Below are 24,711 nucleotides of genomic sequence, written 5' to 3'. Positions count from 1 at the left end.
TATATTAAAAAAAAAAAAAGAAAAAAAGAAAATGCTGCTCTGCTGGGTAAGACAGAAAAGAGAAAACAAACCCGATAGGGCTCCTCGGCATTCTCCAGACAAACCAGGGGCGTGTGCATCCATTAGTGAACGGGGACTTACCGAGTGCGCCCTTGAAGCTGAGCATGGATGCCACCTCAGAGAACATGAAGAAGAATCTGCCTGTAAAGAGTTCACAATTTCATGAGGGAGACAGAGAAATAGACAGAAAATAACTTACTTGCAACAAGACAAGTGCCACAGTCTATTTAGCACCGGATGCTGTGAGAGCCTCCTATCTCAGCTTTGGGGAAATCAGAGAGGGCTTCCCAGATTTTTACAGAGAGAAAGAGAGAGGGATAGAGAGTTAGAAACATCGATGAGAGAGAAACATCCATCAGCTGTCTCTTGCACATCCCCCACAGGGGATATGCCCGCAACCAAGGTACATGCCCTTGATCGGAATCGAACCTGGGACCTGTCAGTTCGCAAGCCAACGCTCTATTCACTGAGCCAAACCGGTTTCGGCAATAAAATATACATTTTTTTAAAAAAATTAGATAAAAAGCATTAATAACTTCAACATGGCAACAGTGGAACATAAACCAAGCATGGGCCCGTCTGGGGGGACCCTGTGCTACTGCCAGGCCTCATGCCTGCCAGGCCAGCAGAGGGCATTTGGCTCAGGCGGACTAGCCAGCGGCCCCAGCCTCATTCCGGGAGCAACCAGCCGGCACCCTATCCAGCACAGCAGGAGGCAGCCGTACAGGTGGGCGAGGCAGCAGGCCATCGACATACATGGCCGCGTACAGCCACAGCCTCATAACCAGCACTAATCGGTCTGCAGGACGACGGACTCCATCTAATCAGACCAGAACACTAACATCCCCCAGCCTCCGCCCTTTTCGGTGTTTGCACAGAAAATGCAACCTCAGGGACCGGAGGCTGAGTCCCCACCTCCCCCGGTGGTGGGTCCATCCTCCCCATTCCCACCAATAAACCCCCCTCTGGCTGGCTGGGCCCACCTGTGTCCTTGAGCGGCTCCAACCTTACAATGGAGATGGGCCCCATCTCTCTCTTAGAGATTAAAAACAAAACTAATCAGACAAGCACATGAGTGAGCGCTGTCTCTTGCGGTGTTCCATTTTGTTCTTTGTTTGCCAGATGATAAATGACTGGGATGAATGCCGCTTTGATAGGAGTGTGTGGGAGAGAACGAGGAGGATGCCAGGTGATTCACAAAAGAACCTGGATCTTGTCCCAGACAGGGGGTCAGGGCTGTGAAGGTCGGAACGTGGAGCTGGCTCCAGCCCTGAACGGCAGCCAAGGTGAACGTCCACAAATCAAGATGGATGTGCTCTCAGAGGCCCGGGTAATTAATCACGGGTTATTAAAGCTGGCCGTGCATCTCGGGGGACAGGGAAACGATCGCGGACGTGGTGGGGTTTGCTCAGGTTCTGGACTGGGGCTGGCCGTGAGAAAGCATGCAGGAGACAACCCCGCCTCTGAGAAACTCAGGCCAGAGGAAAAGCGAGAAAGAGGGACGGAGGGAGTCGCTGGTGGGAGATGGGGTGGCTGACAGTGAAGGAACTGTTCTGATGAACAGTGCGATTCCTACGACGCATGTTTAGAGATTTGGGATGCGTGTGTCGGAGTCCAGTGGGGAAGATCGGAACCGTTCTTGCTATTCCACACGGAGGGACTGAAACACAGGGAATGCGATGCTGGAATACAATATTTCACAGGGGCCATCTTGACCCAGTTTTGAAGTCATAACTACACACCCTCAATTTCCCTTCAAAAGGCATTTATTTGCCAAGCCCCCTCTCCAACTACTTTCCTTCTCAGGCTCTACCAGCCTAGGTCAGTGGTGGGCAAACTCCTTAGTCCACAGAGCCAAATATCAACAGTACCGCGATTGAAATTTCTTTGGAGAGCCACATTTTTTAAACATAAACTTCTCCTAGTGCCTCTTCTTCAAGATAGCCCAGGCCGAGGTATTTTGTGGAAGAGCCACACTTGAGGGGCCCAAGAGCCACATGTGGCTCCCGAGCCACAGTTTGTCGACTACGGGCCTAGGTTCTAATACATACTTTTTGAAGGCCAGGCACCCAGACACCTAGGGTCCTTTCTCCCTTGGGTCCTCAGAAATATCCAAAATACTGAGACCCCAGGAAGCTCTCCAAACCCAGCTGACCTTGGCCCACTGGCCAAGCATAAGCCACCTGCTACCATGCCAGCCGGCTGTTTCCGGCTGTTTCCTTGTCCCTGCAGGTGCCGCCAGTTCCCTCGTTTGGAGCTACAGGTCACCAGGCGTTCTGCCTTTCAGAGTGTCACTGTGTCGGGTCCTCCTGTCCCTGGAAGGGGCTGGCCCAGGGCGGGTCTGCCTCTGCAGGCTGTCCTGTGTGGCCCTTGACTTCCTGCGGGAAGGATTTCCCAGTGTGAGCGCAGCTGATCTGGAGAGGATGTTTACTAACGCTGGGGCCAGAGGAACAGGAAGGACTAGGAGAAGCAACAGGGGAGCGCCCAGGCGGGGCTCTGCTTCCGGTTCCTAGGAAGCTTATAGGGAAACAGTGAGCCACAGCAGGCGGCTGTTCGCTCCCTGGGAAGTCCGAGGAAAAGGGGCCTTGGAGACAGCTGCAAGGGATGGACGGCGGCCGCTGCCCCGGTGCAAGTCTTGTGGGGAGTTTAGGAGGGACTAAAAGGTCTGTGCTCAAGAAGAGGCATGGGCCAAGACCAGTCTGGCTCTGTGGATAGAGCGTCGGCCTGGGGAATAAAAGGTCCCAGGTTCGATTCCGGTCAGGGGCATGTACCTTGGTTGCGGGCACATCCCCAGTAGGAGGTGTGCAAGAGGCAGCTGATGGATGTTTCTCTCTCAGCAATGTTTCTCTCTCTATCCCTCTCCCTTCCTCTCTGTAATATATCAATAAGATATATTAAGAAGAAGAAGAAGAAGAAGAAGAAGAAGAAGAGGAGGAGGAGGAGGCATGGCCCTGACTGGTTTGGCTCCATGGATAGAGTGTCAGCCTGCAGACTGAAGGGTCCCGGGTTCGATTCCAGTGAAGGTCACGTTCCTTGGTTGCGGGCACATCCCCAGTAGGGGGTGTACAAGAGGCAGCTGGCCGATGTTTCTCATCCATGTTTCTATCTCTCCATCCCTCTCCCTTCCTCTATGAAAATAAAAATAAAAAAGATATATTTTTTAAAAAGAAGGGGCCTAGACCTGCTCTGGAGGGAGCCTGCCCTGGTATCCTTTGTCTGGAGGGCTTTTGTCTTCTGGGGCCCAGAGTCTTAGGGGAGGGTCTCGGCAGAATATTCATCAGCTTTCCGGGTGCGCTTTTCATCCGCTGATGCCTCAAAGTGAGCTTAGCGGGGAGCCGAGCTCACTCTCTGGCCAGCGTCACTGTTTTACTTGTACCTGGGGTCTGTCTGGTTCTAATCAGGTTTTTTTGTTTTGTTATTTGTTCCCCTGGTTTCATCCGTCCTTGGGTTTGGCTGGCACAAACAGCATTCATCGGGTCTCGGTTCTCTGTCTCTCTGACCGGAGCGATTTAAGCTCCGTGTTCTCGGGTTAGGGAGGAGAGGTATAAACCATTTGTCCAGAAAACAAGTGTCCTTGGTTTGGGGAGATAAGGTCTTGTGATTCGCCAGCTGTCTTTGGCGTTTCGTTATCTTGTCTCCGTTTCCCACTCCCCTTGTCCGGTACTTTTCCTAGCTTCTTGCTATCCTGCCTCGCTACCATGGAAACCTCTCCCCGCTCCGGGCCAAAGCTGAGACCACGGCAAGGAGGGCCCAGCCCTTGCTGGATGCACTCCTGCGGCTGGAAAGGCCTCCGAAGCCCAGAGAAGAGGAGAAATGCCTTGGCCTCTGCCCTCCTCCCACCCTCCGGTCTCCAGCTGGTGGGTCCCATTTGGCTCAATCCCAGCCACCTGGGAGACACACTGTCCTGCCTGCCGTGTGAGAACAGCAGTGGGACTTGACTTTGTGCGGGGAACACACAATGCGATATACAGATGAAATATTTTAGAGTTGTACACTTGAAATCTATATCATTTTATTAGCCAAAATGTCACCCCCATACATTTAATTAAATTTAAAAATAGCCCTGGCTTGTTTGGCTCAGTGGATGGAGCGTGGGCCTGCGGACTGAAGGGTCCCAGGTTCGATCCCAGTCAAGAGCATTTACCTTGGTTGCGGGCACATCCCCCCCAGTGGGGGGTGTGCAGGAGGCAGCTGATGGATGTTTCTCTCTCTTCGGTGTTTCTAACTCTCTATCCCTCTCTCTTCCTCTCTGTAAAAAATCAATAAAATATATATTTTTTAAAAATTAGTTACAATTTCATATGTCACTTAAGCTCCCAGCGTCAGCGCTGGGGTTGGGATGTAGGACGGTCTCATGGCAGGACTTGAGTGTATTCTGTCTCCGTGGTCCTAGCCTCAGGGATCCACAGTCTGGGAAACAAAGCTCATGCATGCTGCTGGCTGGTGCAGGGACCCGTACATAACGCATCCCTGAAAACATACACGAAACCAGAATGTTCCAGATTGATGCAATGGCTTCTGTTCCAGGAGAGCTAAACATCTTTCTCATTACCCCCCAACTCTCAGACACAAGCTTGGATGATAACGCTTTAGCTTTTTACAAGTTTCTTAATGCGTTTCCTTCGCAGATGAGCAGTCAACTCGCTTAGACCATGGTTGGCAAACCACGTGAGCCACATGCAGCTCTTTGGCCCCTTGAATGTGGCTCTTCCACAAAATGCCATGGCCTGGGAGAGTCTATTTTGAAGAAGTGGCGTTAGAAGAAGTTTAAGTTTAAAAAATGTGGCTCTCCAAAGAAATGTCCATCGTTGTAACTGTTGATATTTGGCTCTGTGGACTGATGAGTTTGCCGACCACAGGCTTAGACGGTCCGGGGAACCTCTGATGAAGGTGGTCACAGCGTCCGGCATACTCAGGGATTCCTCTCGAGGATTTTAAGTTTATGAAATACATGTTTTATGACTCATGCCAGCACTTCAATATTCTGTTTTCCACTCACGGTTAAACATTAATAAGGGCTGAAATGTCACGAGATTAAAATGCTTGTACACATAGTTCCTTAGAGGGCAAGACTGGTCACACGGGCAGCATCAGCAGGTGACATCATCCGATGGCTGTCTGCTGAGAAAGGAAAGTTCACATTCCGCAGAAGAAGCGTTTCCTGACAGAGTGGCTGATTCGCTACTGACCTGCTCGCCACGTAATCTGGTTCCCTCTCCGAGGTGCCACTCCCACCGGGAAGATCAGACATGCTGCCCCCTTGAACTCAGGAGTCCCCAGGTGACTTGCTTGGGCCAATACAATATGGCCAGAAGCCACGTGGATGGGCGTTTTTCTTTTTTTTTTCCTTCTTTTAAATAGATTTTATACAGAGAGGAAGAGAGAGGGATAGAGAGTTAGAAACATCGATGAGAGAGAATCCTCGACCAGCTGCCTCTTGCACACCCCCTACTAGGGATGTGCCCGCCACCAAGGTATATGCCCTTGACCGGAATCGAACCCGGGACCCTTCAGTCCGCAGACCGACGCTCTATCCACTGAGCCAAATCGGTTTCGGCTCATTGGTAGTGTTCTTAACCACCACTGCCAACCCCACTTTAGAAAATCAACGAACCTCTACACGTGGTTTGTCGTCATCTCTCAAGATCTGGAGTGATGTGCGAGGCTGGAGGATAGGACACAACATGTCAGGACTCGAGAACGCCGTCAACATTTTGCGTGAGACTGTGTGGTTAGAAAAAACACACCCTGGGCTTAGCCCCCGGCAGCTGCCTGCGTGGCTGTTTGATAAATACGCGGCCGAGAACATCTCGTGCTTCTCGGAGGCCAGGACAGTGTGAAAGGGAGGGAGGAGAGCTCCCTCCTGTTCAGGACGCAGATGGGGTGACCTCGCAGAAAGCAGTGGGAAAGTAGACTCCCATGTTAGACGTGCTCAGTGGCCTGCAGTTGGGCTGAGGCCTGACCAGGGGGACCTCCTCAGGGGAACGATGCTGGGGGCCTTCGGAGCAGCTGGTGGAGGGCTTTTGGTTCTTCGTTTCCACGGCATTTATTGGCAACGACCTCAGTTCACGGCCCTGGGACACAGTTGATTTGAGACACCAGCGCTCCTGCCCTAGCCGGTTTGGCTCAGTGGATAGAGCATCGGCCTGCAGACCAAAGGGTCCCAGATTCAAGGGCATTTGCCCAGGTTGCAGGCTCCAACCCCAGTGAGGGGCATGAAGGAGGCAGCCAATCAGTGGTTCCTTCTCATCACTGATGTTTCTATCTCTTTCTCCCTCTCCCTTTTTCTCTGAAATCAATAAAAATATGTATTTTTTTAAAAAAATCACCCTGACTGCTTTGGCTCAGTGGATAGAATGTCGTCTGCCTGCGGACTGAAGGGTCCCAGGTTCGATTCTGGTCATAGGCATGTACTTTGGTTGTGGGCACATCTCCAGTAGGGGGTGTGCAGGAGGCAGCTGGTCGATGTTTCTCTCTCATCGATGTTTCTAACTCTCTATCCCTCTCCCTTTCTCTCTGTAAAAAATCAATAAAATATATATTTTTAAACACACACACACACACAAAACAAACAAACAAACAAACAAACAAACAACAAAACCACCATAGCCGGCTTGGCTCCATGGATACTGAAGGGTCCTGGATTCGATTCCAGACAAAGGCATATACATTGGTTGTGGGCACATCCCCAGTGTGGGATGTGCAGGAGGCAGCTATTCGATGTTTCTCTATCCCTCTCCCTTCCTCTCTGTAAGAAAATCAATGAAACATTAAAAAGAAAACAACCCACAAAACAAAACCTACTCATCTCCATACAAATGTCCTCACGGAGTCCAGGCCTCTCCGGGGAAGGGCTGTGAAATATGAGAGGAGAGCGAGACAACCAGCAGCTGGGGCAGCACAGAGCCCCCTGATGCTCAGGGCTGTGGCCCCGCAGCCAGCGGAGAGTGAGGCCCGCCGTGGGGGTAGGGGCCGTGGGGAGGGCATGCAGGGAGAACAGAGCCACCGTTGTCCAATCACGATTCACCTTACTCACCGTAGATGAGTAGTTCCCTTATCCCCCTGGGAAGCTGGAGGATGCAGCAAGGCTGCAAAAAGGCAAGCTGCCTCGATGGGCCCGTGACTCAGGCAAGAAATACATGTTGAGAACAGACCAAGGACAGGACACGCTTGATTTGGTTGCCGTGCCCAGACCCTGACCCCCTCCGGGGGGCTTTCTCAGGAACGCTGACCATTGTCCAGTCCCAGGGCCGGGCTGAGCTGGCTGCGTCATCACAGACTGGCCACCTTGTTACCGGACCCTGAGCTCCCGCAGGCCGGGCTGCAGACTCTGCCTCCCCTTTCCCTGCCACACTGGCAGCTCCAGCTGCACGGAGCTGTCTTCCCCCTCCTGTGCGTGTGTGCGTGTGCGTGTGCGTGTGCGTGTGTGTGCGTGTGTGTGTGTGTGTGTGTGTGTGTGTAACCAGCCAGCTGGCGGGGTGGGGGTAGGGGTCAGGTCAGAGCAGAATTTCCGGGGTGACTCGCTGCTCTCCCACACTGCCGGCGTTATTGGAATAAACACTCATTTATGATTGAACCCCGTCTCTGCTTAATTGGCTCACGTAGTGACAGGCAGCCCGGACCCGTGGGTTGTCCCGTTAGCTTAGACCCGTGGTCGGCAAACTGCGGCTCGCGAGCCGCCGCATGCGGCTCTTTGTGGCCCCTGGAGCGTGGCTCTTCCACAAAACACCGCGGCCTGGGCGAGTCTGTGTTGAAGAAGTGGCGTTCGAAGAAGTTTAAGTTTAAACAATGTGGCTCTCCAGAGAAATCTCCACCGTTGTGCTGTTGGTGTTTGGCTCTGCGGACTAAAGAGTTTGCCGACCACGGCCTCAGAACAAGAGCTCAGAGTTCTCCTGTGCTCCCCTCGGCCCCCAAGTGTGCTGGCCATGGACAGGTCAAACGATGCCAGCCACCAGGCGAGGGTAATTGTAGCAAGAGGAACAAGAGAGGCCGATGATAAGGTGGTTTGGCGTCCAAAGCAATCCGTTGTTTTTTGAGGAAAAGGGCTGTCTCGGGCCTCGGCTGTTGGGAGCTGTCCTCCTCCTGGAGGTGGGTGGCCCGGCAGTTCCGTCTTGGGTTCCCAGGTGTGGCTCTGAGCGAGGGAGCTCTGTCTGAACAGCGGACACGGGGTGTGTGTCTCCCCAGGAGCCTCCTCTGCATCGCCGTCCTCCCACCACAGCTCCCCCTGGACCTGCGGTGGCCTGTTCGCCTGGGCCTCCGGGAGAGGGCGCGGGGAGGGAGAGGTTTCTGGAATGCAGGGCTTCTCCCCCAGGCCGATCCTCGGCTTGCCGGTCCTGCAGAAACACAGGAAGGAAGGGCTGTGACCTGTGCATGCCCCTTGCCCCTTCTTCTGTACCCTGACCAACCCGCAGCTTCCCTCGGGAACCGGAATGCATTCTTCTCCCAGCGGCCTTAGCTTCTCCACGTCGTCGCTCAGTCTGCTTTGGGAACTGAGACCCGGACATGGGTACAAGGTGAGCCTGACCCCGGGAGCCTTCCCTGGCCCACCGACACCGCGGAGCAGGGCCACAGCTGGGCCCCTCCCTCCACGGCTCCAGAGGAGGCGAAGAATCAGGGTTCCGTCCTGGTCACCTCACGCTCGCTCCCCGGCACTCTACACGTCCGGGCCGGCGTTGATCTTCCTGTCTCACAGCTGCCTGCTGCTTGTCATCGCGCTAGGGGCTCGTCGGTGAGATGAGAGGCGGATCTGTCATGTTTCCTTGGTGACTGTTGTATCCCTGCACCTAGCACGATGCCCGATGCCTAGAATATTGCAGGTACTCGGGGGTGCAGAAAGCTTGTCCACGTGAGGAACAGAGACATGTCTGCCTTGTCAGTGAGGTTGTCTCCTCCTCCTCCCCGTCTTCCTCCTCTTTCCCCTCCTCCTCCTCCCCGTCTTCCTCCTCTTTCCCCTCCTCCTCCTCCTCCTCCTCCTCCTTCTCCTTCTCTTCTTCCTTCTCCTCCTCCTCCTCCTTCTTCTTTTAAAAATATATGTTTTATTGATTTTTTACAGAGAGGAAGGGAGAGGGATAGAGAGTCAGAAACATCAAGGAGCCCTGGCCAGTTTGGCTCAGTGGATAGAGCGTCGGTCTGCGGACTGAAGGGCTCCAGGTTCAATTCCGGTCAAGGGCATGTACCTTGGTTGCGGGCACGTCCCCAGTGGGGAGTGTGCAAGAGGCAGCTGATTGATGTTTCTCTCTCATGAATGTTTCTAACTCTCTATCCCTCTCCCTTCCTATCTGTAAAAAATAAATAAAATTAAAAAGAAGAAGAAGAAACATCCAAGTTACATGCCCTTGACCAGAATCGAGCCTGGGACCTTCCAGTCCACAGGCCGACGCTCTATCCACTGAGCCAAACCAGTCAGGGAGAAGCTGCCTTCTTTATAAAACGGGCAACACATTTGACCTGGGTTTGTGTTCATGTAGCTGTTGAACAATACTTTTCTGAGCCTCTCATCAGGCTCGGTCCTACCCGTGTTTCCCCGAAAATAAGACATCTTCCGAAAATAAGACCTATACGCATGGAAAGATAAGACATCCCCTGAAAATAAGACCTAGCTCAACTTTGGGAGAAAAAAAATTAATATAAGACACTGTCTTATTTTCGGGGAAACAGGGTAGTTCCAGGTGCCAGAGGCGGTGCTGAGCGGAGAGGAGTCTTTCCCCGGGTTTATGATAAATTCCTGGCAGCCGATCTGAGCCTGGCCAGGCTCACCTTGCCTTTTCCCTCAGACGATCGTAATCCCGGGCTTTTGACAGTAAGTGCTTAATACATCTCCGGGAGCCTCCGGCTGAAGCCAGGACCGAGCGGGGCGTTTTAAATAGTCTCATTATCGTCCGGGTTTCCTCTTCAAAGATGCTCCTTGGTCACTCTCCCCTTTTAGGTTTTATGGCCCCCAAGAAGTGAAGGCGTGGGTAATAAGGGCAGGATGTAAATTCTAACTCCCTTTCCTGGAATCTTTGCAACGCTCCGTACTGCTTTCCTTTGAACTCTGGGTACTGCAGAAACGTATGCAGGATAGGTTTTCGGAGCAAGCTGAGGTACAGAGCACCACTCAGCTTTCCTGGCCCCAGGTTCGCAGATTTTAGGTCTGGCGTGGCCAAGAGAAAGCCCCCAGCTACCATCTTTCGTACAGATTTCCCAAAGACATTTTCTCCAGGCCTGCTAGCTGTGAGAAAATAGTCCGCTTCCAAATGATGACTCACTTTGTAATTGGTGCCCAGGTCTTAATTTATAAAGGAGCTGCGTGGTGACATGGAGAGGCTAAAGCCACTGGAATAATGTTTTTACTTGCAGGTCCATTTATTTAAAACCTTACCTATAGGGAAGGTGGGGGAGGGAGCAATAGAAGACCTTGTATGCATATATGCATAACCCATGGACACGGACAATATAGGATGCTGAGGCCTGTGTGTGTGTGTGGAGGGGGGGTTTTGGTCTGGGCCGGCTGAAGGGGGTCAATGGGGGAAAATGGGGACATATCTAATACAACTATAAAGAATTACTATTTTTGCTTTTCCTCCCTGGCTGCTGGAAGCTAAACCTTCATCATGAACGACACGGTAACCATCCGGACCAGGAAGTTCATGACCAACAGACTACTTCAGCGGAAGCAAATGGTCATCGATGTCCTTCACCCTGGGAAGGCAACAGTACCCAAGACAGAAATTCTGGAAAAACTAGCCAAAATGTATAAGACCACACCTGATGTCATCTTTGTGTTTGGATTCAGAACCCACTTCGGTGGTGGCAAGACCACTGGCTTTGGCATGATTTATGATTCCTTGGATTATGCAAAGAAAAATGAACCCAAACACAGACTTGCACGACATGGCCTATATGAGAAGAAGACCTCAAGAAAACAGAGAAAGGAACGCAAGAACAGGATGAAGAAAGTCAGGGGGACTGCTAAGGCCAATGTTGGTGCTGGCAAAAAGAAGGAGTAAAGATTCTTCGGTGACTATCTGTGATGGTTGTGCAGATTTTTTTGTGAGAGAACTAATAAACTATAAACTTAAAAAAAAAAAAGAATTACTATTTTTTATATATTTTATTGATTTTTCACAGAGAGGAAGGGAGAGGGATAGAGAGCTAGAAACGTCAATGAGAGAGAAACATTGACCAGCTGCTTCCTGCACACCCCCTACCAGGGACGTGCCCGCAACCAATGTACATGCCCTTGACCGAAATCGAACCTGGGACCCTCAAGTCCGCAGACCGACGCTCTATCTATTGAGTCAAACCGGTTTCGACTAAAGAATTATTTTTAAAAAAGAATAAAACCTTATCTATGCCTGGCCAGTGTGCCTCAGTGGTTGAGTGTCAGCCTAGGAACCAGCAGGTCGTGGTTCAATTCTGGATCAGGGCACACGCCCCGTTGCGGGAGCTCAATCCCCAGTAGGGGGTGTGCAGTAGGCAGCCGTTCAATGATTCTCTCTCATCTTTGATGTTTCTCTCCCACCCTCTCCCTTCCTCTCTGAAATCAGTAAGAAGATAGAAAAATAAATAAGGAAATAAAACCTTCTCTCCTCACTGCCATTCTTGTTTTTTTAAATTGAATTTATTGAGGCGACATTGGTGGATGAAATTACACAAGTTTCAGGCCTACAATCGACGATACACCCTCTGTGCATTGTGTGTTTACCACCCCCAAGTCCGGCTCACCTGCCCGTCCTACAGTGATGGTGACAGAGAGGAATGGGTTCTAGCCCGGGGGTCTCTCAAACACGGCACTACCGACTTATTCGTGTCTACGCAATGAGGTTCATAGCATGAAATGGGGTCTCCAAGAGGATACTGCATTTTTATTAATTACAGTGGTGTCTGAAAGCAAAACGCCTCCTTCCTTCCTTTCCTGCTGAATTCTCCAGTAGAGCTGTCCTTGGAAAATTCCATCCTTTCCAGGCACTTGCAGTAATTCAAGGCCAGCCCCATCCTTAGCTGCAGCCTAAACCTCATCCCTTGTCCTTCAATCCTGGCCAGGCTGAGGTTTAGGGATTTGGGGGCACATGGGGCCTCCCCTGTGCTCCCCCTCCCACCTGGCGTGGAGGAGGTGCTTGCCATCTAGCGTGGGGACTCCCCCTCTTCCACACCCCGGCTTCTCTGAGGCCAGCTGGGAGAGAGCTGGTTCTGAGAGCTTCCTAAATGACTGCTGATCCTGATCCTCGTTTGGGGGTTGTGATACTTAAGTTTATGCATCACCGAGTGGTTTGGTCAAACATAAATCTAGATGCTGCTGTTGCTAGGCAGGTTATCTTCCATAAGGGGTCACCAGCTTTCAGCTGCTCCCTAGTTGCATTTTGAATATCCTGTTAGGCGTTCCCCACATGGTGGTCCAAGTTCAACCTGCAGTACCCCTGGCTTCGAACAGGCGTGGATTTGACTTGCTTCTGCCCAACACCCACAAAGAAATGAGTGAGGTCATCGGAGGCCTGAGCCGAGCCAGTGAGCCAGTGGGGACGCTGGTGGGGAGCTCCTGGGCAGAGGCAGCAGGGGCGGGGCCTGTGGGTGGATGGCTTTAGCTAGAGCAGCTTCTGAATGTGGCTGGGTGGCTAACACCCATTCTGGGGTGCGGTGAGGACCTGCACCTCTGGTGCTTCCAGATTCCCTCCCAGTTTAAACTAGCCAAAGGGAAGTCCTGGTTTCACAACTAAGAATCCTGCCAGGCAACAAGCCATTTCATATTTTATCTGATGATACCTGCTGGTTTTTTTTTTTTTTTAATATATTTTTATTGATATCAGAAAGGAAAGGAGGGAGAGATAAAAACATCGATGATGAGAATCATTGATCGGCTGCCTTCTGCACACCCCCTACTGGGGATTGAGCCTGCAACCTCTGCAGGCAGACACTCAGTCCACTGAGCCAAACTGGTGAGGGCCTGATAATTGGTATTCTTAAGGCCAGTCCCCTCCTCCCAATCTCCTGCTGCTCCCCATAGCTGATTTTTTCCAAATAATTTGCTTTCACAATCTGAGAGGTACTTTTAAAAAAATCTATTGCATTGTAATGGAAACCGGACTCAATTTGTATGTTAACTTAGGAAAGATTGGTATTTTATTTTCCAAACAAAGAATGCGACATACACTCCCATATGTATGGGAGGGAGGGAGGGGGGAGGCAAAAAAAAAAAAATCAATAAAATATATTAAAAAAATAAAATAAAATTCCAGAATGTTTTAGCAATTAAATGATGTATGTCTTAAAAAAGGAAAATAATAAGTTCCTAGGAAGTTTGTGTCATAGATATATCGATACATAGTCCCCGATTGGATAGTCCTATGGAATATTGCTGAACAGGATGAAAGGACAGGCAGAAAAGCACCCAGTGGGTGGAAGCCTCTTTGCCAACTCTGTGCTGGTGTAAACTAAGGATCTAGTTAATGTTTAACAGGGATTTTGTTGTTGTTGGCTACTTTGTGCCAAAGACAGGATAAGCTCTGAGGAATCACAAATTAATAAGATTCAGTCATTTCCCTCAATTCACTTAGTATCTACTTGTACAAGGACTAAATACAATGGCCTGTCAGAGCCCTAACTGCTTTGGCTCAGTGGATAGAGTATGAGCCGGTGGACTGAAGGGCACCAGATTCAATTCCAGTCAAGGGCACATGCCTTTGTTCCTCAGTTTAGTTGGTCAGGGTTGTTTTGATTTTATCTCAAAAAAAAAAAAAAAATGAATGCGACAGTTTTTCATTTGTCCTATTGGCTTCTGTCCTTCAATAAGACTTTAGTTTTCATATGGTTTTGTCTTTCTTGAAAATTTATTTCTAGATACGATAGTTTTCATTGTGATGTAATCGGATTTCCTCCCCCCAACCCCTCAATTTCTTTTTTTTAGGTGCTTATTCCAACACAGAAAGCTCTTTAGGTTGTTTTATAAAATATATGCCTTTTATTGATTTCAGAGAGGAAGAGAGAGATAGAAACATCAATGATGAGAGAGAATCATTGACTGGCTGCCTCCTGCACGCCCCCCACTGGGGATCAAGCCTGCAATCCAGGAAAGTGCCCTGACAGGGAATCAAACCATGACCTCCTGGTTTATAGGTTGACGCTCAACCACTGAGCCTGCTGGCTGGCCTCTCTCGTTTTTTTGAGTAACAGTCACTCCAGGGTATTCTCTTCTTAGTGCTGGCAGCGTTTTATCTGGCACACAGTCAGGAAACAAACATTTGTTATACCAATTTTTTTTAAATATATATTTTATTGATTTTTTACAGAGAGGAAGGGAGAGGGATAGAGGGTTAGAAACATCGATGAGAGAGAATCATCCATCAGCGGCCTCTTGCACACCCCCTACTGGGGATGTGTCCGCAACCAAGGTACATGCCCCTGACCCGAATCGAACCTGGGACCTTTCAGTCCGCAGGCCGACGTTCCATCCACTGAGCCAAACCGGCTTCGGTATGTTATACCAATTTTTAAATGTTCCTGTTAATCTCTCTTGTGGAGGAGACTATTTTATAAAGTGACCACTGCAGGACCTTGGGGATGGATCCTAGCCGGAACCAAGACTGCTTCCCATACAGCCCCAGCCTGACTGGGAACCCTCCCCTCTACGCCCATGCCTGTTTCTGGAGCAGGCCTTTGCCCGGATCTCAGCAAGCCTATCCGGTATCTCCCCTTATCTGAGCTGCGTCAAGCACCAGCACCCTATCTATCTTGCCTATCCTGTACAATTCTTTAGTGTCTGCCATGTGCCTTGTATCTAAGTCCCCAGGTTAGATGTCACGTGGGACCCTTAGCCAGCTCCCGCACCGAGGACGACCTGGGACAAGGCGGGCATTTGAGAGCTATTTTCATCCATGGCTTTCCCTTTTGGATCCTGTTACCAAACAACCACAACAAAAGTCAAGTTCACCCCCAATATCCCACTGGTAATGTTCTATTTCTTAAGCAAAATGGTGGTTTTAGGTGTTCATTTTATTATGCTTTATAATTTATATACAGGTTACATATACTCATTTTAAAGGCTTTGATACAATAAATAAAAAAGGAAAGCACACGTATACAAATAAGAATGCCATTATTCTGGGGATGACCTTGAAGTTGCTTAAGTTTTTATTCAAATTAGCCTGTTCATAAACCTCAATACTGTAATAATTATTAGTCAACAAACATTTACAATGCACCTCATATACTTGTCTTGATGCTAGGGTTAGAAATTACTCTCTTATTCAGAAAGTAGTAATGCCTTATGATTAAATATTTTACACGTTTCAATAATTCTATCGTAACTATAGTTATTTACGTTATAAATAATTATAGTTATAATCTCATGCTTGCAGTTTACGTGTGATGGGCTACTTTTTGTCATCTTTTCTCTGGAATTTAAAGCTTTCACTGAGCAGAAGGAATTTCTCCCCGAATATACTACATATAAATTATTAGCTGCTACTTGAAGCAGCATCTGAGAGATGTCAAACTTTACACTCAGTTGGATGAGCTAAAACCTCATCTTAAAAATGATGCTTGGGTACAGCCTACATATTGTATGTCAACCCCATGACAGACAACTAGCTGTGCCTCCGCTGCTTCCTCAGTAATGGAGGATTGACAATGACAATACAGAGTAAAGACAATTTTCCATCCCTCTTTGTAGCTAGGAATCAAGTGATTTTGTGTTGATAAGTCTATGTGGTGTGAATAATTTATAAGAGGTGTTCTTAAAGGGGGCAGAAATGCTGATAAGACATTCCCAGCTGCTCCCACTCTGCAGCCCTGACAGGACAGCCACGTGTCGAGGACAGGGAGGGGCAGCAGAGGGACCGTGCGTCCCTGACCCTGCAGCGTCACGTAGCGCTGGGCTGGCTGCCTTTCCACGTGAGCGAAATAAACCATCTTATTTAAGTTGTTCTTGTTGGGGGGACACGGCCACACTAACACACAGTGCCAAAGGGGAATCCACTTCTTAGCCTAAAAGGTTGACACCATTGGTATAACTCACCTGGTGGCAGTTACTTCTCTTGCTAACGTGCGATAAGATAGAAGCTGTTTCCCAGTGCCATGAACAGGGACATTCTAAGAGATGCTTAACTCCAAATATTTGGTAAAGCCTACAGGTGCACCTATGGTTTTAGACAGAAACATCCAGAACATCAAAAAGTAATTGATTTTATAATAGCTTAAGATGCAAAATGACTGAGAAGTCCCTCCCCATAAGAGATCTAGAATGAGCAAGTTAAACAAAACAAAAATGGCTTTATTTACAATACTCAATGCATTTTACAAATAACACATTTGCATTCCCTAAGTCTTTTGGAAAGTAATTCCAGTTTGTGCAGTGAGTTTACAGGAAAGACTTAAGACATCTATTAGACATCTTAAACCTAATTTCTAAGTTTTGAAAGACCTTATATTAACAGACGACTGTTTTTAATGAAGAAAAACTAAACTCTGTAGTTAAATATTGCCCTTCAATATTTTTTAACCAAATACAAACTGGATTAGTCTATGAAGTAATACCATTAGATTTGAATGTATTATTTTCACTGTCCCCTCCCCACCCCCCAACAGAACGCATGCACAAAGTAAACATGGTAAATTACATTGGCGTTTGATTTTAATACTTTTTGGACTCTCTCAACTGTTTCACTTAGTCCAGAGTATAGTTAGATGAGGGTTCCACCTGGGGAAACCCTAAACCACTACTCCCCAGTCCAGAATAGAGAGGAATTTTCAGTGTACGGAGACAGAAGGGATTAGGACGATTTTAAAGTAGTTTCTACAGGAGCCTTAATTGCTCCTCAGAACAGGTGCCCTCCAGGCCTGAAGACCAAAGGGATCAGTCATCTTCCTACTGACAGTTTGGGGAGCCACTAATCAGAGCCCCAGGGAGCAATGGGCTCCTCTCTCCCCCTCCTCCCTGAATCACTACTTGATTGTATGCCTTCTGAGTTGATGATGGGAACAGTTCCTGTGTTCAGATTCCAGAAACTCCTTTCATGTCACAGAAAGACCTCTGGGTCACGTCAAGAGCAAGCAACAATAATACTGTAATCCGGCAGGAGTTTGCACCTCATGCATGTGAACGAGAACAAATTTACTGTTCCAGCGCCACAATTCATTTCTCCTTAAAAGACAGTGTCTTTAACATCTGGCATAAATGGTTGACTGGGTGATACTAAACTGAGAAACAAAGTTCTACACTTGACATAGCCAACAAAATTCTAGGATAAAGAAATGGTGAGGTAGAGTTGAGAGAGTTTAATTTTTTTGAGCACACATCTTTTGGCACATCCTAAAATTAGACTCCCTACTGAATTCTCCTTTGTCAGATCTTTACAAAGTGCCGGCAACACAGGAATCCTTGAATCTACTTAGGAATCATCTATGTGAAAAGCTAACAGACTAAAGTCATTTGAAGGAATCCATTCCTTGCATGTTAGCATATTTATCCCAATATTGAAGCAAATAAAAACAATGCTATCCATTTGCTGAATTTATTTAAAACAAATCAATTTAGAAATATCATAAACAAAACTTCTGACATGTAAACATACTGCCATGTTCCTGAAACAGATGTTGACACCCGATAAAGAGTTAATAATCGCGTGTTAGGAAAGCTGTCCATTAATAAGGCCAGTCTTCAGCAAAACTAAAACCATTTTGTATCTTTAGCTTTCCTGGATTGACAATGCAATACTATCAAATCACAATCAAAGAGAATAAAGACAACGCTGGATGGACAGATCAGTACCATTGGTTACAGCTAAACAGTTTCATTCTTGGCGCCACATAAAAACAATTAAGCCAATCACATCAAATCATGGCTTTTTTCTTTATCACAATTCACTAAGTGATGTTAATTATGGTCCTTGTCAAACACGTTTGGTAAAGGCTATTTACAGTGTACATGGCTGAGCATGCACTATTTATAGTTACAAAGATACCTGCCAGTTTATCACAATAGAATTACACAGTGCCTGAAATGGTAAAACAGCTCCCACAGCATTTAAATTAATAGTTTCAAGCAGGAAACATTCCTTATTTGACCATGATTGCAATAATTACAAGAAAATTCTTATAAAAACACGAATCCCCTTCAAGAAATTGATGCATATTCTACGCACTCCAGGTTAAGGCAGTAAAAAACGTATTCCTGATAGCTGGAGGTCTTGACAATGTCAATTAAAGCTGTTTGACGCTAGGTTTCCATTCTCCATCGTATACTCAAAAGTTCTGTCTGTAGAACTAGTTTGTGAAAGATTTCATTTTTATAGTCAAAAAGTGTTAGTAATGAGGAGATGACACTGGAAAAAATTGCTAGGGAAAGGAAAAATAAGTTACATTTTGTTTGAAAGTTTTCAAATCATAAACAAGAGCATTATTTGTGAGTCTCATCTTTGAAAGTATAAAACAAAGACATACAGTTTACCATTCTTAATTTAAAATATATTGTACTTTGAACAATTCAAGTAATGTAAGACTATCAAAAATAAGTTCATAAGCCATAAGTGTCAACTGCATTTTCAATGTTTTAATTAAGAACTTTTTAAAAATTATAAACTAAACCATGACAGTTTAGTTAAATAAATGATAAATGACTTTTTATTTGCACTTGTGATTCCTTTAATACAAATTGCTACCAACAAATATGTAAAGATATGGCAGATTATTTGATCAAAGCACTTTGATTTAAGCATAAAACAGATTCAAATGGTATAAGTTCCGTGCATAAGGTCCGAGAAGTTGCCTACGAATTTGTAGGCAACCCTCTCTCTCTAATCAGAATCCTTTATTCCTCAGTTGCAGAAGAAATAGGGCACAATCTGTTGTAAACAGGGCACTGTTGTAAAACCAGGATAATATTCTTGAATTAAGAACGTTCTCATTAAATTGAAAAGACTTTCCCAAGTGTCTTCCAGCAATGTAGTATATATATTCTGCTGACCTCTTAATTTCATAAATTAACTTTCCTTTGATTCCATTTTTATGGTGGTTATGTTCACAGTTTTGTCTTAAAAATTGGTTTAAATTTATATAAAACTCTGTACATGTTCACAAATTATTGCATAAACAGCATAATCTTCAAGACAGTGTCTGCAAACACATGTCCTATTCAGGAAAAGAAAATTCACGTTTCCCGCCTGGCTTTTTTCTTCTTTTTTATTTGTTTTGGGGATTCCCAGCTAGTTTCAGACTTGGCTGAAAGAGAAATAAAAAAATAAAAAACAACAGGAGATAAAAAAGTTAGGAGGATAATAAATATCGTTATGTTTCAAAAATATAAAAGTAGCACCAATGAAAACATGCTTTGAAGTCCACTAAGAGTGCCTTAGATTTTATGTTTAAGTTTTTAAGTTCTAGTTACATGTTTTAGGTTATTCTATGTCTGCCTTCCTCTTTCCTTTCAATTCCAATATTTACAGTAGTTTAACCATATGGATGACATTTTACCAGTTTTGAACTAGAAAAATGATGAACAATCTGCCATTTCAAGAACATGTGCACCCTCTGCCCTGGCGGTGTGGCTCAGTTGGCTGGGCATCGTCCTGTGCACGGAAAGGATGCTGGTTTGACCCTTAGTCAGGGCACATGCCCAGGTTTCAGGCTTGATCCCCAGCAGGGGCTATGCAGGAGGCAGTCAATGATATTCCTCTCACACATCATTATCGATGTTTCTCTTTTCCTCTCCCTTTCCTTGAAAAAAATCAACTAAAAACTATGATCAGAAGTCTAAATACCTTAGGCTTCTAAGATAGTAACACTTATAAACAGTATAGAGAGCACACAAAAGAACAAAAAATGAGATGACTTACTTTGTGAAGGAGGCACGCTATTTTGCTTAGTATTTGACTTGGATTTATCTGACTCTTGTAGCATCGGTGGCACTTGGGAAGAGCTCTTGTCAGAATCACTTTTTGATAAAATAACAGATGGCTCGGTAGAAACAGCAGGTGGAAGAGTCTTGATAGGCTATTTTGGAATACAATTATTTTAAATTTTTTGTATGAAATTCCAAATAAAATGTAATATCATAATAATAAGAGGCTGGTTAGCAACAACTAAATACAAAAATGGTTTCCAGAAGCACAACTCACACCTGCCCTCTAGTGACAAAACTGAATATATCTTTACCCACAAATACAGGTTGAGATTTAAATGAAGATTTAAATGAAGATTTAAAATTACAAGATGTTTATTGAATCTCAAATACGAGTAAATAATTTTCATTAACTTTTAAATTTATGATTTTATATTTGTTAGCAATTCAATGGTTCTGTCCACTTCCCACCAACTCAACTTAAAACCTTTTCATGTGAAAGACAAAAAGAAAACCACTAATTTCAGAACTTCAGAACTACCAGTAGGCAATCCCCGCCTTTTTCCTTCTCAAGAGGTAGGAGTATCTCAAACAGCATCAGCAATAGCTTGTTTCCTACCTATGGGAAAATATGACCTCAAGCAAAAGCTGACTATGGCTATTAGTTCTGCCAATCAAAGCAACTTAAACTCAGGTCCAAATCTTCCAAGTTTTATCCAGTTTGGTGGTGATATAATGCCTAGGGCCTAGACTCTTGAGCTTTGCTTCTCCTTCTTCAACCTATGAGCAGAAAGGAGTTAAATTGATTTGCCTCACTGGAGTCAATGAACTGTCAAAACCAAGTAATAATAGAATCTCCAATATTTGGGAGTTCCCTGAGGCTTTAACAGATGAGTAAGAGATCATCTCACCCTTTAGCTTTACCTGTTATTTTGAATACCAGAGGCCTGGTGGACGAAATTCGTGCACTGGGGGTGGTGTGGTGTGTGTGTGTCTCTCCCTCAGCCTGACCTGCACCCTCTCCAATCTGGGATAGCTCACTCCTAACCACTCACCTGTCTGGCAGCCTGATCGCCCCTAACCACCTCTGCCTGCCAGCCTGATTGCCTCGAATTGCCTCTGCCTGCTGGCCTGATTGCCCCCTAACTGTTCCCCTTCTGGCCTGATGGCCCCCTAATTGCTCCCTTGCTGGCCTGATGGCCCCTAACTGCTCCCCTGCCGGTCTGATTGCTCCTAACTGCTCCCCTGCCTGCCTGATGGCCCCTAACTGCTTCTACCTCAGCCTCTGCGGCTTTGTCTGGAATAACATCCAGAAGGTCATTTGGTCTAATTAGCATATTACTCTTATTAGCATAGAAACCAGGATAAGTAATGTTTCTCCTGCCCTTTGTGCTTTCAGGCTCGTTGGTTCAAGAAAGCACCAAGGAAAAGGAAACAAAAGGAGGGAGCTGTGTGTGCCCAGATAAATCCTGGGGTTCTTTCTTCCTATTTCAGGGATCTGAAGCAGCATTATGTTCCGTTCAACTTTCTTAAGGTTACCTGTATTTATTTCATACCAAACATATTGTTTTACTACTTATTTTTAATCTCCTTTCCTCCTCTGTTCTCTCACTTATCTATATTAATATTCTTTACACGATGGCTTCTGAAAATAATTTAAGCAAAACATCAGAATGTCAAATGACCCTTTGTAGTCCTTTTAAACCTACAAATGTGTTGAGATTGCATCCTTTTATCTCAAAGTACTCTCAGGGAGATAAAAGCAACCAATCCAAATAGGAAGAATGGTTACAACTGTGTTTTAGGACAAGATGGTTATGAATTCTCTCTCTTATTGGTAATCCCAGTTCTTGTCTAAAGCTGTTTTGTTAAGCAAGTAAGCTCCACAAAGGCAGAGATTAGCTTTTGTTTCCTTAGTTCTCAGAATCTAAAACAGTGTGTGGCATATGGTACCCAATGTATTTTCTTAATGAGTAAATAAATGAACCATTCAACTCCAGTAGAATTTAATATATTTCAACATGATGTAATTCACCTAAATGTAAATCAATATGTGTCAGTGACCTAGATTTTCTGTAATGTAGTGCCTTCTGACACATCAAAAATTTCCACAAAAGGCACATGTTTTAAGAACCTCTTACCAAATTTATTAAATGCTCCATTTAGAGAGGTTGGACCATAATCATATTATGTGCATGCTTTGGGAAAAATGCAACCAGTCACATTTTCTCTGAGCTGTTTATTGATTCCTGCGTGCCTAGACAGTTAATAGGAGAAAATATAGACTAGCAGATCTGATTTTACCATTGATAGCTATGCAATTTTGGACAAGTTTGTTCAACTTCTCTAACCTCATTTACATAATGGTCCTACCTTTCTTGTTTTTCTTTTTGTGAAGAATAAATTATTTTGAGAATTTTAAATACTTAGCACAATACTTCAATAAAATATTAATTATAATTCTCAAGTCATCAAAGTTTTACTTTTTAAATTTCAAAAAATCACCTGGCTATTTTTGACAAGTGTTTCTGCTGGATCACTAGTGCTTATGGTTTTCGAAGAAAAAGCTTTTTCCTGTTTTGGACGAACTTTAGAGGTATTCACTGGAAGCTCTTCTCTAATCTCTTTTTCTAATTCTTCTGGGTCCTAGAAAGAAAAGTAGTCTATTAGATGATTTAAATTACCCATTTTTACTATTTAAAATCTACTTCACATAGAACTTCATGGATATCTCATTTAAACAATGAAGAAACTAAAATTTGAAGAAAAGTCTGACTCTAAAACTTTTATAAACTTACTAGAGGTGCATCGGTGGAGTCCCTCTGCCCGAGCTGCACCTTCTCACAATCCAGGACCCCTTGGGGGATGTTGGAGAGCTAGTTTCAGCCCGATCCCTGCAGGTCAGGCCGAGTGACCTTACCAGTGCACGAATCCATGCACCAGGCCTCTAATATGCATATAAGATCCTTGGTTAATCTCTTCTCCCCTGCCCCCTTCCCTCTGAGATTCATCAGTCTGTTCCATGTTTCCATGCCTGTGTGTTGAGCATCTGCCCTCTGTTTCAGTTGAACAGTTGCTTAGGCATATATATATATATATATATATATATATATATTTTTTTTTTTAAATAAACACACACACATGCATATTTACATATTTATTTATTTCAGAAAGGAAGGGAGAGAGACAGAAACATCAATGATGACCGAATTATTATTATTATTAAAAAAAAATATTTTATTGATTTTTTACAGAGGGGAAGGGAGAGAGGGAGAGAGAGCTAGAAACATCGATGAGAGAGAAACATCAATCAGCTGCCTCCTGAACAACGCCCACTGGGGATGTGCCCGCAACCAAGGTACATGCCCCTGACTGAAACCGAACCCAGAACCCTTCAGTCTGCAGACCGATGCTCTACCACTGAGCCAAACTGGTTTCGGCAATGATGACCGAATTATTGATCAGCTGCCTCCTACACGCCCTCCTCACTGGAGATTGAGCCTTCAACCCAGGCAAGTGCCCCGACCAAGAATCAAACCATGACCTCCTGAGTCATGCTTCATTGTATTTAAAAAAAAAACAGATCAGCCGAAGCCGGTTTGGCTCAGTGGTAGAGCATTGGTCTGCGGACTGAAAGGTCCCAGGTTCGATTCCGGTCAAGGGCATGTACCTTGGTTGCAGGCACATCCCCGGTAGGGGGAGTGCAAGAGGCAGCTGATCGATGTTTCTCTCTTATCGACGTTTCTACCTCTCTATCTGTCTCCCTTTCTCTCTGTTAAAAATCAATAAAATATATTTAAAAACAAAACAAAACAAAAAAACAGATCAAACTTTAAAAAAAAAGGAATATCATCAAAATACCAAAGGAACTTTCACAATGACCTTTTCCAATAAGTTGAAATTTACAGAATACATTAATCTCTCAAAATTTCCTTTAAAAGGAATTCACCAATCTACAAGCCCAGGAAGGCCATAATCAACACAGAAATCTAGAACAAGTTGGCTAAATGGATTTCAGAAGGTATTGCTAGCAAAGGATAGCTGTCAATAATATTTCTCAGACAATTGTTTAGCATAGTTGTAAATAAGTAATAAGATTTTCATATATTGTAATGTAATGGTGATATGCTGCTTTAAAAAATAAATCCAGCCCTCGCCGGTGTGCTCATTGTGATAGAGCATCGGCTTGCCCAGGCATATACTGGGTTCAATTCCAGTCAGGGGCATGTATCTCGGATCTTGGTTGCAGGCTCCTTCCCTACCATGACCCTGGTCAGGGCACATGCAGAAGGCAACCAATTGATGTGTTTTTCTTATATCGATGTTTCTGTCTTTTCCTCTTCCTTCCACTCTCTCTAAAAATCAATGGAAAAATATCCTCAAGTGAGGATTAAAATAAAAATTAAAAAAATCCATGTAGCTCATGTGGCTCAGTGATTGATTCATCCCATGAACCAAGTGGTTACCGGTTCCAGTAATATAGCATGTATGTTATTTCCAGTAATATAGCATGTATGAAATTAAAATATCTTTGTTTTCATCGATATCAGTGGTTCCAATCTTTTTTGGCCATGCCCCACCTAAACATTTCAAAAATCCTGATGCCCCCCTGTGACATATAATTCTATTATTCAAAAAGTGAACTCCTATTCAAGTGGCAGAACCTAAAAGGCCACTAACTTGGTCTAAACAAGCTTTCAAAGAACATGGCATCTGTGAAAGAGGAAAATAAAAGAACAAAAGAACAGTTAAAGTAATGAGGAAGAAATCCCTAAGAAATTGTTAAAGAAAAAATGATGTGATATGAGAAAAAATGAAGTTTCAAAATCACATGATAAAGA

The 24,711-nt window shown here is 45.4% G+C and overlaps 2 protein-coding genes across 7 annotated transcripts in view; one reads left to right on the top strand and one right to left on the bottom strand.

Annotated features, from left to right (window-relative positions):
* Positions 1-9,329: 9,329 nt before the first annotated feature.
* LOC118718137 (40S ribosomal protein S24-like) lies at positions 9,330-11,124 on the top strand. Its single transcript, XM_036436591.2, has 3 exons — positions 9,330-9,340; positions 10,006-10,012; positions 10,640-11,124. Exon 3 carries the CDS (start codon positions 10,653-10,655, stop codon positions 11,046-11,048), a length of 396 nt encoding a protein of 131 aa, XP_036292484.1. The 5' UTR covers positions 9,330-9,340; positions 10,006-10,012; positions 10,640-10,652; the 3' UTR covers positions 11,049-11,124.
* Positions 11,125-16,285: 5,161 nt separating this feature from the next.
* The window catches only part of MTDH (metadherin), a 52,122-nt gene continuing 43,696 nt past the window's right edge, over positions 16,286-24,711 (bottom strand). For all 6 annotated transcript variants that reach the window (XM_045581328.1, XM_036436590.2, XM_036436583.2 and 3 more), the window contains 3 exons: positions 22,376-22,516; positions 19,866-20,022; positions 16,286-19,251 (listed from right to left, as the gene is read on the bottom strand). In XM_045581328.1, the coding sequence (XP_045437284.1) occupies positions 19,181-19,251; positions 19,866-20,022; positions 22,376-22,516 (369 nt within the window). In that variant the 3' untranslated portion in view covers positions 16,286-19,180. The remainder of the gene's footprint in view (positions 19,252-19,865; positions 20,023-22,375; positions 22,517-24,711) is intronic.

This window comes from Pipistrellus kuhlii, unplaced genomic scaffold (genome assembly GCF_014108245.1).
Source record: "Pipistrellus kuhlii isolate mPipKuh1 unplaced genomic scaffold, mPipKuh1.p scaffold_m20_p_14, whole genome shotgun sequence".
Classification (NCBI taxonomy): domain Eukaryota; kingdom Metazoa; phylum Chordata; class Mammalia; order Chiroptera; family Vespertilionidae; genus Pipistrellus; species Pipistrellus kuhlii.
This window is presented reverse-complemented; position numbering and strand designations above follow the sequence as displayed.